The 13,898-nt window shown below is 64.3% G+C and overlaps 1 protein-coding gene across 1 annotated transcript in view; it reads right to left on the bottom strand.

The window, feature by feature from the left end:
* BSN (bassoon presynaptic cytomatrix protein) overlaps positions 1 to 13,898 on the bottom strand; it is a 41,375-nt gene that overhangs the window by 2,026 nt on the left and 25,451 nt on the right. The window contains exons 4-6 of the mRNA XM_045297708.1: positions 11,324 to 11,857; positions 4,277 to 10,873; positions 55 to 2,143 (exon numbers count right to left, since the gene is read on the bottom strand). Coding sequence (XP_045153643.1) covers positions 55 to 2,143; positions 4,277 to 10,873; positions 11,324 to 11,857 — 9,220 coding nt within the window. The remainder of the gene's footprint in view (positions 1 to 54; positions 2,144 to 4,276; positions 10,874 to 11,323; positions 11,858 to 13,898) is intronic.

Here is a 13,898-nt window from a genome sequence, read left to right as displayed (position 1 = left end):
GGCCCGGGGCCCCCGGGGCTGAGCCCCGCAGAAATCACCCCCGGCCGTCATTACCTTCGCTGTCGGAAACCACGCAGTGGGCGTCGTCCAAGACGTAGCCCTCCTCGCGCTCGTAGGGGCGGGCTCGCGGCCCGTCCTTGGCGTGCTCCTGGACGTCCGGCATGGAGTGGCTGGAGCAGAAGGGCGGGCAGGCCTCTCCAGGAGGCAGGGTGCCCCCGGCGGGGCGCGGCCGCCCCAAGGGGCTGACAGGGCTCTCCTCCTCGGAAGCCTGACTCCGCATGGGGGGCCGGGCTCGGCCGTGGGCCATGCCCAGGGACGAGGGCTTGGGGCCCGCTTTCTGAAACCGCTCCACGGGCTCGCGCTCGCGCTCATACCCCTTGCCCCGGCCCCCAAAGTCATGGCCCGACAGCTTCTCGCCGCTATACGAGGAGGCCGCTCGGGGCCGGCTGGTGCCGTAGACACGGTCGTCCTCCTCCGCCGAGTCCCGGCTGGACACCCCATAGTACCGCTGCTGCTCATACACGTTCTTCTTGAGCCCGTAGGTGACTTCGTCTTGGAACTTCCTGCTCCGGGAGCTCAGGCTGCTGCTGGCCGCAGCGGCTGGGTAGGAAGCCAGGTCCGACTCCACGTCCTTGGCCTCTTCGATGGGGGAGAACTTGGAGATCTTTTGCTCCATGCCCTGCTTCCGGTGCTTGCTGCGCTTGGAGGAGACGGCCGCCGGGGCCATGCACTTGGACGGATGCTTGGGCCCCACGGGGCCCGCGCCGTACTTCTCTGCTCGAGCGCCGTGCCTGTAGTCACCGTCGCTGTAGTAGTGGGGGCCGGCCGGCCGGCTGTTGCTCTCCATGCCGCGGTGGTGGCTGCCCTTCCCACGGGGGTCATAGGCATCTTCCTCAGACTCCTCCTCCCCTCTGCCGTAGCAGCAGGGCGGTGCAGGGCCCTCGTGGCTGCCCGGCTCCCCAGGCTCCTTCCCCGGGCGTCCACTGACGCTGGGCCCCAGCGGCTCCAGGCGCTGGCTGTCCTGGCCGGTGGAGCTGTCCTTGGTCAGCTCGCTGATGTCCTCGATCATCACGTAGTTCCGCGGCACGCTTTGCTCCAGGCTGGTGTAGGGTGAGTCGGACGGGTAGCTGGGGGCTGGGCTTTGGCCCAGGCTGCTCCGCTCGCTGGCCCGGGAAAGGTCAGAGACCTGGGCCTGCTCATAGCTGTTGCTCACCGCTAGGCCACTGTAGCTGGTGTCGGAGGGGGCCGCCGACATGGCTGAGGCAGGGCTGGGGATCACCTCGTAGTTGGTGGGCACCTTCTGCTCTAAGTCTGCCAGCGACGTCTGGCGTGGCTTCTGGTGCAGGGCCCGGCTGTCGGCCTGGCCTGGGAAATGGGGGCTCTGGGTGGCCGGCATGGGCGTTGTGGCGGAGTAGTGGCCTGTAGGCCGGAGACCTCGCTGGCTTGGCAGCCCAGGCTCCGTTGGGTAGTTGGTGCCAGAAGGGTAGGCAGGCGCTGGGTACGTGCTGGGGCCTGCGTAGGCGGGCGCCTGGTGGGCCGGGAACCCATCTGGAGCTGGCCCGCCCGTGCCCACAGAGTATGGCGCTGCTGGAGGTGGGAGTCGCAGCTGGTGGTATGCAGTGGGGCCAGCGGGGGTGGCGGGAATGGCTGCCGCAGCGGTGGGGAAATCTGCCGTGTACTGGCCGGTGGCAGCGGGGGTGGCCACACAGCCTTGGAGCCGCAGCTGGTTGAGCTCGCTGTCTGACAGGTAGTCGCGATGCTCGCCCAAGCCACGGAGGGGAGGGTAGTCACGGCCACCCCGGTCCTTGGCCAGAGACTCTTTGCGTTGCGTGATGCCCAGCTCCAGGTACTTGAGCTTGGCGTCGATCTCCTTCTCCTCCTCGTCCAGCTCCGCCTGCTTCTTGCGCAGCTGGGTGGACTCGTGCTCCACCAGCCGCAGGTCGCGGTCCAGCTCCCGGAGCAGGCTCGCCTTCGTAATGGCGGGGACGGCGGTGGGCCCCGCCAGCCCACGCTGCACCAGGCTAGCCGCGTACAGTTGAGGGGGTGCTTGGCTGGCCAGGGGCAGGTGAGCCTCCTCTGGAGGAGGGCTGGGCAGTGTCCGCTTCACCTTGCGGACCAGGCCGTTGGGTGGCAGCGCCGACACCTGAGACAGAGGGAAGGGCGGGCAGCACTGAGACCTCGGGTGTGGGCGCCGGGCGGGTGGTGGGGAGAAAGCCCAGGCCTGCACTGGGGTAGGGGCCAGGCCCCCTAATGTGTCAGTGCCCTGACTCACCAAGCACCAGGCAGCCTGCACACCTGCCCTCCCACCCGCGGGCCTTGATTTCTTTGCCCATTTCTATGAGCCTTCCCATTCCCGCACTCAGAGCTGTGGAGGAGAAGCGGGTGGATTTCCCTCTGTGCTGGACCACCTACAACAGGCCTGGCAGCCGCTGGGGTGAAGACAGTGTGGTCTAGGTTTGGGTTCTGGTGACCTGGGGTGAAGGAGGAGCCATGGACAGGAACGAGGGCCGGCCAACCTCCCTAGAGGATCATGGGAAGGGTGCCATACTAACTGCACATCAGCTGCTGCAAGCACATCTTCTACTGTCCTAGTATGCACACTCCTCTCTAACGGGACAGACTGCCCTGCTGCCGGCCCAGCCTCTTCGCTCAGCACCGTTTCTGCCACAGCCCCGGCTCTGCACTCTCAGCCCACTGGCAGCCCTCCAGGGCCGCTGCAGCCCTGGCTCTGTGTGCACATTTTCCTGCTCGTCATGGCCCTCAGGAAGACCTGAAGGTACACCTCGGGCCTGCCCGTGGCCTCTTGCTCCCAGCTCTCCCCAGGTGCCCCAGGCTTCTGAGTTGGAGTTTCGTGGACCACCCCAAACACACTGGGGATGGAGAAGGAACTTCTAACTTTTTTCAGGGTCAAGGAGGAGTTACATTAAAAACTCCCCGCCTGCTGCTAGCTATTATGTTGTAAAAGAATAAGACAGTGTGCCCCCGTTTCAGAATGAATGGTGGGCTTTCAATGGATTATGCTGAACCTCAACTTTCCACTCTGTTGTCTCATTGTGTCCACATACCCACGAGGGGCCATGGTGGCTTGGCAGTAGCACGACAGCCCACGGGGTCTCTGTCCTACCCCAGCCTGGAGCTAAGACCACCATGGCACTCTGACTTGCTTCCCTGACTCCCAGTTCCATCTGCCCTGGATGTACCAGGGAGCCACCGCACAGCAGGTCTGCCTGTGTTCTGGTGTGTGGTGGCTACAAGTTGGGCTACTACCTACAAGGTCAGCAGTTCAAAACCACCAGGAGAAAGGTGGGGCTTTCTACACCCATAAAGAGTTGACAGCCTCTGAAACTCACAGGGGGCAGTTCTACTCTGCCCTGGAGGTCCCTATGAGTCAGTACCATCTCCACAGCAGTGAGTTTGGGTTTGAGGGTTGTCTTTTTGGTTTGTTTTTAAATACCTCACAATCCTCTCTCTGGGGTCACTGCTAAAATGGCTTCCTTCAGCTCCTCAGCTCACACCCTGCCCAGGGGGCTTCCTAAAATCCCACTCTGTCCTGCCTTGCCTGTCTAAATCCTCCGGACCATCCCAGGGCCTTCAGGGACGGGCCACCCTCCTGAGCCTGAAGTCAGGTCTCACAAGCCCCTCCGCTCACCGCTGCAGCCCCAGCCAGTCTACCTCATAAAAAGCCCCAGGGTGTCATTGGCACCTGAGCCAGACACGGCAAGTGGATGTTCCAGGGGCTCCTGTCTTGGGTACACACAGCCGCGTGAGCAGACTTAGAGAAGGCCAAGGTAGGGGCAGGGCACGCAATGTGACTGGGAACAGCTACAGCCAGCTGGTTGTGATGTGCCAACGGGGTCCAGCTCCAGAGGGTGGGCAGGCCGGGCCTGTGGCCCTGACTTTCCCAGGGGAACATCATGGCAAAGTTTTGAATGAGAAGGCCTAGGCCGGAGAGGAGAACTGAGGGGGCCTGAAGGGGAGAATGGGGGCAGGGGGGAGCAGCATGGACAGCTCATGGCCTCTGTGCCAGGGGTGGGTAGAGAGGGGCCGGGCTGGGGAGAGGGTAAGGTTTCTTGAGAGTTATCTACAGGGGCGGGCCTGTGGGTGTACCTGGATGTGGATGGGGCTGCTTGGGCCAGACTGGGGGCTCCACCGGATGGGCAGGGAGAAGTGCCCATCCTTGCCTCCCTCCCCTGAGCCCCCACCCCCCGCCCCCAAAAGAAGCCCCTCCCTAGGCATTGACCTCTGCCCCACCCTAGACCAGCCCTTGTGCCCATACCTGGCTACCCAGCCCCCCCTGGTGCTGGTAGAGGGAGAACCTCTCTTTGGCAGACTCCTCGGCGGTGGGGCTGAGGGGCTTAGGGTCAGACAAGGACCGCTGCAGGGTCTTCATGGGGCGAGGCAGCGTCTGCTGGCGGAGAGCGCTGTCGGCCGCGAAGTGCTTCTGGGGGCTCACGTGGGCCTTGTTCAGCCTCTCACTGGAGACAAAGGAGGTGTCCAGGAGCCGGTGCGGGGACAGGGGTGAGACTGGCGAGTAGAGGACCTGGGGGGACTTAGGGGGCTGGCGGCTCACCAGTTGTGAGAGGGAGTCAAGGGGCAAGTGAGCCTGGTACCCAATCTCCAGAGGATCTGGCTTCTTCTTGTCAAACCTGCCCAGGGGCCCCGGGGTGACAAGCTGGATGCTGGGCAGGTACGGGCTAATGGTGGCTGGCCCTACTAGCTGCGGCCCGTGGGCCTGCGCGTCAGGCTCTGTCTGGCAGGCCAGGCTCTCCCCGCGGCCAGTTTTCTCCGGAGCCGAGATGTACCGGATGATCTCCACCTTGGGGTCCGTGGCAGCAGTGATGTGAATGGCCGGAGAGACCCGGGGCAGCTGGTCAGGCTCAGTCTGCACAGAGCAGTCGCTGATGGTCTGGATGGCCACACTGCTCGTGGCCCGGGCTGCGGTGGTGGAGGTGGATGAGGAGCCGGTGGCGCTAGCGGCAGCATCGTGCTTGCTGTCTGAGCCCGAGTCTGAGTGGCGGGAGAGACGGGACCGGCGGCGGCGTACTGGCTGCTCCCACTCAGCGTTGTCCTCATCGTCGGTCTGCACGCTGCAGTCGGCGCTCCGCCGTGTGCGCCGCCGCCGGCTCAGGAGGTAGCGGCCCTCCCCTTCCTCGTCGTCCGTCTGCACGCTGCTGTCCGCAATCCTCTTGACCGGGCTGGGCTCTGGTGCCACCGCCGATGCTGGGTCCTGCTCGCAGACGTCTCGCAGGCGCGGCATGGAGTGCCGCTTCTTGATGCCACTGCGGCTCGCCTCCCACGGCTCTTCCGTCTGCAGGGACATGTCAGAGGCGGAGCTGGGGAGGCCGCGGTGCAGCACGTGTTCTCGGGGCTGCCCAGGTCCGTCCGGCCCTGCCACAGCAATGAATGCCGTGTGAGTCAGGGGGGGCCAGTACTGGCCATTCTGGGCCAGCTCCGCTGTAGCTGGGGCGTTGCCCCGGGCAGGTGCCTCGCAGACCGCAGGGAAGGGCGCCTTCTGCCGATGATGCTTCTGCTCCTCTAGCTGCTGCTGCAGCTGCTGCTGCAGCTGCTGGATCTGCTCCAGCTGCAGGCGCTGCTGGGCTAGCTGCTCCCGCTGCAGTGCAAACTGAGCCTGCCGCTCCTCCTGCTGCTGCTGCAGCACGTGGTGCTTGATGGTCTGCAGCTCCTGCAGCTCCCGCTGCACCAGCAGCTGCTCCTCTTCGCGATGCCTTTGCAGCTCCACACGCTCCCGCTCCAGCTCCTCCTGCAGCCGCAGCTGTCGCAGCTTCTCCAGTTCCACCCGCTCCCGCTCCAGTTGTAGCAACTGCTCCTGCTGCTTCCGCTGCTTTTCCTCCTGCAAGGCTTCCTCCTTCTCATGCCCTGCCCGGGCCCCACTGCCAGGCCCAGTGGCAGCATCTCCTGGGGGCTTGTGGGCGGTCATGGGGAGTGGGACTGGGGCTGCCGCAGCCTCCTTGATGGCCGCAGGGGTGGCTGTGGCAAGTACCTCTTTTCGGGCAGCCCCTGCAGGCAACTCTGGCCTTGGTGGGCCCCCAGCCCTCGGGGCCTTGGCAGCGGCAGGCTTCCCCAGATAGACAGGGCCCTCAGCAGGCGGGATGGCGGAAGCCGCCGGGAATCTGCTTGGTGCTGGATACCGGTACAGCCCTGCGGGTCCAAGAGGTACCCGGGGGGCGATCACGGGCATGCGTGCCAGGCTGTTGAGTGGCACGGCTGCCACACCCCCGGCCGCATACGGTCTGTACATGCTGCCGCGCACCATGGGCCGCAGCACCGATGCAGGCTGCGTGGTGATGGGCAGTGTTGCGGCAATTGGGGTGTTGATGGTTGAGTAGATCATGCCGTCGGCCGCACGCACAGTGGCTGTAGATGGCAGCAGCTGCCTGATGGCTGCACCCTGGCCAGCTGCGGCCCCATACTGGGCCAGGTTCCCAGGACTTGGGTGGCCCTCTGGGAAAGTGGGGTTCCCTAGGAGGTCAGGCCTGAGAGGGGCGCTGAGCCCGGGCCCCGGCTGGGGCGGGTATTGCATGAGGTCAGGCCCCCCACTGCCGCCGCCGTGCCGCCCGCCATACTGGTCCATGGAGTTGAGGGCAGCGCACATGCGGCTGATCTCCCGGGCCGTGGTGGCGCTGTACTGGGCCAGGCTGGCCTCCTGGAAGCCGGCTGTGTCTGCCCGCGGGCCGTACCTGTGGTCTGAGTAGATGTTCGACACGGAGCTGTAGCGCCGCATGGGCAGTGGGTGACTCAGAAGGTCTGTGGGGTGCCGCAGGTCTGTGAAGGACCCATACTGCAGGCCCTGCCCGAGGAAGCGGCCGTCGGCGAAGCCCAGGCTGTAGGAGTGCTTCAGGGAGCTGAGGTCCATGGCCGAGTCTCTGCTGGGGCCCTGCAAGAGCTGCCCAAGCCGGTGGGCGTGGAAGTTGAGGCCAGCCTCGGCCAGATTGGTGTCAGACATGGAGGAGTACAGCCTGCCAGGCAGGGCCTGTGGGTAGGGCCTCTGCTCCTCGTGGGGCCTAGGCCCCATGACTCCCTGTGCCCGGTAGGTGGGGGGCTCTGGGGGCTCGGGGTCCCGGGGGCTATAGAAGGGGCTGCTGCCTTGGCCAGGCGGGGCAGCCTCTGCCACATTCTTCTCAGGCACACTAGGGGCAGAATGGAAGGTCCCGGTGCAGCTGCTGCCGAAAGGGAGCTTGTAGACCATGTCGCAGCAAGCCAGCTGGCTCTCGGGCCGCATCCCGGTGAGGTCCAGCGCGCTCGCTGGCTCCTCCGGGAGCAGCGCGGTCACGGTTCCAGCAGTGCCCTCTCCCATCTGCACCACCACGGTGTGGGGCTTCCTGGCAGCTGGCAGAGGGTGGGGCCGGAGCTCTGCAGGCGTGGCCTGGTGGGGCTCTGCCCCAGGTTCCGGCACTGGGCCTGCCTTGAGGCCAACACCCTGGGCAGTGCCCATTGGGGTCATCAAAACATCCCTTCTGGCCAGAGGGGCTACCTGGTTGGGCAGGTTATACCTGGCAAACTTTGCCTCCCTGGGTCTTCCCCGAGGCCCCCCTCGATATGGGGCGGTCTGGACAGCCTGCTCTACCTGCTTGACCTGGGCCAGGCACACGGGGCTACCTGCCCCCTGGCCAAAGTCCATTCGGTTCTGGAAAGGGTCCCCATAGACGGCAGGCTGCTTTGGCTGAGCCATGAGCACTGATGAGGCCATGGTGATGCTCACGGTGGTGGCCGTGCTGAGGAAGGCGTGGGTCTGCTCCTGGGCATTGAGGTTGATAACCAAGGGCTGCACAGCCGTCGACTGCCTACCTGGGAGCGGGTCAAGGGCAAGGCCATACTTCCTCGCTTCCACAGCAAGAGAGGTCAGGTCCATGCCCTGGTCAGTCAGGATGATGGGCGTGGGTTTGACAGCCGTGCGAAGGTCTACCACGGCACTGCCAGGGGGCCTGGGGCCTGGCTCCACCCTGGACGTCCCGGGGACAGAGGAGATCCGACACAGGGAGATGTTCTCAGCAGGCAGGGCACCCCAGCCATACAGAGCCAGGGGCCCATCGGCCCCAGCGTTGGGTGCCCGAGGGAGACCGGGGGCCCCCGGGGGCTCTGGGGGCAGCTGGGACGCACTTGGAGGCGTTGTCTGGCTGTAGCTGTGGGCAGTAGGCTGGGAGCCAGTGGGCGAGCACACTGGAGAGGTGGAGGCGCTGGCATGGACCATTCTGGGCTGGCTAGAGGCATCAGATGCCAGTGTGATGACCAGAAAGGGAGACTCCGGAGGGGGTGGTTGCCAGGCCTGGCGAGGGGCACCGGGCCGGTGCGGGGTCTGTGTGCCCTGGGCCACCATGGGGGCCGGAGTGGAGCCACTGGGGCTCCGGGGAGCATCTGAGGCGGGGGTGGGGCTTGGTGTCTGTGTAGAAAACTCTGCAGTGGCCCTTGGGCCCAGCTTGCCAGGGGAGAAGGCGCGGCTCTCTGAGGGGGAGGACGGGGAGAGGGGTGGGCTGGAACCCACGAAATAGGAATATCCTCTGGAAGCCTGGGAGATGCTGCTCTGGCCATCGCTTGGGAGGGGCTTCTCTCTGGCAGCCCGCCCACTGCCGCTGGCAGCCACAGGCGGCTCCTCTGTTTGGGACCCGTAGTTTGCAGTGGTGGGGCTCTGTCCATAGCTGTGCTCCGAGCCCACAGTGGAGGCGGGAGTCACATATCCACGAGGCAGGCCAGCGGGCCCCGGAGCCGCGGCCCCAGGGCCCTGCGGGAAGGGCATGCCCACCTCCTTGGACGCTGAGCTGGGCGAGGCGGGAGAACTGTGCAGTTTGACGGGGTCCTGGGGCTCCTTGGCAAAGTGCTGGGTGACGCGGACATCTGGGATGATGCGGCTCCCACTGCTGTCCAAGGAGGTGGAGGTGGAGCTGGAGAAGGACATCGGGGCGGCGAGCTGGGTCGGGCTGGTCCCGGGGGTCAGAGGGCCACCATTCTGCTTCATGGGATCCGTGTACGCGCTCTCAGCGTTCAGGAACTGCCGCTCCTTCTTCTTGTCCTCGGCGAAGGCCAGGTCCCGCGAGGAGGCCTGGCGCATCCGCGCGATGCTCTGCGACGTCTGCAGGATCTCCTCGTACACGGTGGACGCGCCCTCCGAGGCAGGCTGGGGGGCCCGGCCGTAGTCACGGTCCGCGAGTTCCTGGTATTCGAAGGGGCCGGGGCCACGCGGGGCGTGGGGCTGGGCATGGCCCCCCGCTGCGTGGCCCTGCTGCTGCTGGAGCAGCTCCGCCCTGCGCATCATCTCCTCGTAGGCCTCCTCCGCGCTCTTGAGGGGCCGGCCGGCGCTGGAGGCGGAGGAGCCGCCCACGGGCATCTCCGTGGGCGAGTAGAGGGACATGCAAGTGGGCAGGTTGTACTCACTGCCTGACTTGTAGAGCCGGGCGGGGCCGTGGCCATCCAGGGCCTCTGCCTCCGAGTCGAGGGAGGGGGAGGGCGAGTACTCAGAGCAGGAGGAGCGGTGCAGCTCCTCCATCTCCGCCGCCTGCCGCAGCTCCTCTGTCGGGGAGGCGTCCTCGATGGGGGACAGGTTGCTGGGCGGTGTCTTGGAGCGCTCCCGACGCCGCTGGGCCCGCAGCTCTTCCTTGTCCCGCCGGGTCTTGCGTGCGGTGCTGCGGATGCGCTGCTGCTCCACCTCGCGCATCTTCTCCTGCTCCCGCAGCAGCTCCTCCTCCTCCCGCAGCTCCTCCTCCTCTGACGAGTCCTCGATGGTGGGCAGCAGGGGCCCGTGAGAGCGGTGCCGGGCCTTGCGCTGCTGCTTCGCCTCCTCCAGCCGCTGCCTGCGGCTGGGGCTGCTGTCGCTGTCCTCCTCCAGTGAGGACAGGGAGGTGGGCGAGGTGCCAGAGGTGTAGCTGGGGGTGGAGGCGGGCAGGGTGGAGGAGTGCTCCCCGCGGGAGCGATCCTCTGGGGAGCCGGTCAGGCTCTCCATCTCCAGCTCTGGCTCCCGGTCCAGGCTGGGGTCTGGGCCCTGGCCCAGGTCCAGCTCGTGACCGTAGCTGCCCGTGCTGTTGAGCTCAATGGTCTTGAACCGGCGGAGCCCCCCCTGCAGGGCCCCACTGCTGTCGGTGGCAGCCTCTTCAGCCGCCGGGCCTCCCTCGGAGAGCAGCTCTTCGTAGCCTGTGGTGGCATTGTGGGGCAGGCGCCTCTTGGTCATCGCCGGCTCCTGGCTGGGCTCCACCCTGGGCCTGCCTCCCCTCTGGGCGCTGTGTTTAGCCAGGCCAGGCCCTGAGGCGACTGCCTCCTCGTCCTCCAGGTTGTCCTCCTCGGCACTCATCTCCAGGATCTGCCGCCGCATGAACTCCTCGTCCGTCAGCGCTGCTGCCCGGGCTGGAGCCTGCGGGGGGAGTGGGGACAGGCCACCCTCGCTACTGTCCTCCACGTAGTCGTGCCGGAGCTGGCTGCCAAAGTCGTCTGAGGACTCGGCCGTGTCCCGCCGCTCCCTCTGGCCTCCCCATTCGAGGGAAACCCCCTCTTCCTCCAGAATGTCCTCTAGCTCCTCATCGGAGTCAAAAGCCTCTGGCATGATGGACAGGGAGTGGGGCCGCAGCTTCTGCTCCTCCAGACTGCTGCTTCGGCCGCTGTGGCCGAGCGGCCTGCCCTGCTTGCCGCTGGGGGCCCGGCCCTGGGCCTCCAGTGAGGGCCGCATGCCGCTCCCCACTTTGTGGAGCTCCGAGGGGCTGGGCGGGCGTGGCTCCGTCACCCCCGCACTGTCTAGCTGCTCCACCTCCTGCTGGACGGTGCCTGTGATCTCGCTCTGGGAGCTGGAGATGCCGTCGGAGGAGTAGCCAGTGTCACTGAGGCTCTGTGGGCTCCGAGACAGGTCCTGGGAGTAAGGCTTGCCCACCAGCTCCTGCAGCAGGGCGAGAAGCGGCACTGAGCCCTCACCAACCCAGGGCCCCAGGGAAGGCCCCTCCGTCGCCCAGGTGTTCAGGGCCCGCCGCCCACCCCAGCTTTCTGGACCTGCATAACTTACAAGAGTCATGGCAAGGTTCTCCCCGCGCCCCCTCTCTCCCCCAACAGCCCTGGGTTCTCAAACAGCAAATGGTACTAAGAACCAGCAAGGCATCCAACAAGATCCTAGAGCTAGAGCTAGGCTGGAACTCACAAGCTTCAGGCCCACTACAGCCTCATCTAGACTCTCCTTCAGCTGGGGTGGCCCTGCCCTCTCCTGAGGTCCCCTGGGACCTGCCCAGCGGATGGGGTGGGAGGGGTGTCTTCATCCTCAGCCCCAGAAGAGGCAGCCCTTGGTGGAACTACCCCATCTGAGAGCTGGGGTTCTTCCTGTGTGATTGGGACTGACCTCTGGCTCCCCGCCCTTGGGGGCTTCCGGTACAGCCTTGCTGACAGGGGCGGCAGGCTCAGTCCTCTGGGCCCCACTCTTTGCTTTTGCAGTCCCAGGGGGCGGGGCTGTCTCTGCAGGTGGCTTCGGCCCAGTGTCGGCTTTAGCTGGGATTCCTGCCTTCTTCTCCTGGGCAGTGCCCGGGGTCCTGCTGGGCTCAGAACCCTTGAATGGCTTTGCCTGGGGGCTGGCCTTGGTGGGCTGGGGGCTGGCCTTGGCGGGCAGGGAGCTGGCCTTGGTGGACTGTGGGCTGGCCTTGGCAGGCTGGGGGCTGGCCTTGGCGTGCAGGGGGCTGGCCTTGGCAGGCAGGGGGCTGGCCTTGGTGGGCTGGGGGCCTGATGGCTGGCCCAGCCCTGGTGGCCCTTTCTGTTTCACAGGAGTGGTCCCAGCTGCACGTTGAGGGGCCCCTACGGGGAGCTGCGGTGGGGTGGGCTCTCCCAGGCTGCCCTCCAGCAGTCGTTTCGTTTGGCAGTTCAGACAGAGCCACTCGGTTTTCTGAAAGGAAATGAGAGAGAGTGGATGGAGGCCACACAGTTCTCAAGGGTATTGACAGGACAACGTGGGTTCAGCTGCGCCCCTCTCCCCCCCTTGTGTGTGGCCACCCCGCATCCCCCTGCCTTAGGGTGTGATCCCAGTTGGGAAGAGGGTTCTCTTTGTGACCTTAACGAGGTCCTGTCAGTGTGGGGTGGGTCCTAAACCAGTTGCTCCTTCTCCTGTGTCTAACTTTTCCCTGTGGAATGGGTGGCGGATGCTTCCCTTCAACAACTCACAGGCGTCTCGTTTCCTGTCCTTGACTGCTCGGCCTTCAGGGTGCTGTCACATATCCCTCTTCCTCCCTGTGTTTGCTCTGACCATCCCCACTTTCCTAGCCGTCCACACTCTGTCCCTGAGTAAATGCTGTCTTTTGGCTCTCAGATGGTGTGGTAGTTACATACTCTGGTGTCAGTTTGAGACTCAAGAGCGAAGGGGTGGAGTCTGGCCTGTCCATCAGGTTGCAGTTGGATGACCTCAGCTTGAAGCACTAAGGAGATAACATAGCTTGCTGGAGCCGGGACACAAGCTCACTCCCTGTGAGACATTCCGGTGGAGAAGACACTTGGAGCTATGCTAGAGCCCTGGGGCTGGAGGAGCCACGTGGAGACCCACGCCAGTGCTGAGATGCTTACACCACCACTGGATCCACAAGACTTCCTACCCACTGGCCATTCAGCATCAACACATGTGTTTTGTGTGCCTGAAGAGGAATTTATAGATTGGTATCAGACACATGGGGTAATATCAGACCTATGGACTTGATCTGGGCTGGACTGGATGTTTTCCTCAATGTTCAATTGCTCTTATAAATAAAGCTCTTTCTTATATACATGGGAGCGCCTGTGAAATTGTTTCTCTAGTCTAGCTGGACTAACAGAGATGGTTGACCATCCTAAGGTGTGGGAACCTCAGTAGTGTGATCATGCCCCTCATAGACCTATGATTTGGCCGAGAATTGAGCCGTTTTCAGGACTGAAGGGTGACCATGGGCCATAGTCACAGGGTTCCCGCTGGTCACCTGGCCAGTAAACCCACGCTTGCTGTGATTTAGAGTTTTGTCCCATATTTTTCTCCCACTCTGCAGGACCTTCTAACGGGATCCCAGTTGGTCCTGGGAGCTGAGCACCGACTGGCTCTTCTTCTCGGGGTGTGGACTGACGTTTGTGTGGCCCGGGAGTCTGTGTCTTGTTGTGATCACCAGGCCTCTTGGCTCGGGATGGGGAGAGGCCCACAGGTGTGCCTTGATGGCCTCTCATGAGCTTTCCAGACCTAAGCCACAACTCGCCACATCAGGAGGTGGAGCCCTGTCTTTCTGCTAGTGAACCCGGGTCCCGAGTCTCCAGGCCAAGGAACGCTCTTTAAGGTGTTTGGTTACGTCTTCAGAGGTTTTCATGGCTTTGACCCCTGGCTGCTTCACTGCATTCCTGGAGCTATTCATGGTGGTTTCGAACTGCTGGCCCTGCAGCTCACAGTCTAGCTCGTAACCACCCTGCCACCAGGGCTCCTTTACAAGGGGGCTTCCAGGAGCTTGCACAAAAACTCCACTTTGCATGAACTGTCGAAACTCTGCTTTGTGCATGTGGCCATGCTGCCTTGGCCGCCCACACATTTAACCACCTGGACGTGTGCCCCACGGCGCTGACCTCTTATGCTCCCTGCAGCATCTGCCCCTGCCGTCATCGTCTTCACCGGCCTCTCTCCGTCTGTCTGTCACTTCCCCTGCACCCACGTTAGTTAACCTGTGTCTTCCCTCTTAGCATCTCCCCATCACCTGGCTCCACTCCCTTCCCTGTGGAAACCTTTTCCTGACTTCTACAAGACACCTTCTATGAGCAACAGCAAGGACTCGTGACGGCCGCTGGCTTCTCTGGGTCTTGCGCTTGTTCCCCTGTGACACCATGCTTCTGGCCACCTTCCACCTCTCTCTAGTGGTGGACAGTGTTGCAGGTCCCTCTCTCTGACAAGTTTTGGTTTTACAAGGGCCCTGGGTCCGGGGGTGGGG

This window comes from Echinops telfairi, unplaced genomic scaffold (assembly GCF_000313985.2).
Source record: "Echinops telfairi isolate 266 unplaced genomic scaffold, ASM31398v2 ScPeMD7_7420;HRSCAF=8458, whole genome shotgun sequence".
Lineage (NCBI taxonomy): Eukaryota > Metazoa > Chordata > Mammalia > Afrosoricida > Tenrecidae > Echinops > Echinops telfairi.
This window is presented reverse-complemented; position numbering and strand designations above follow the sequence as displayed.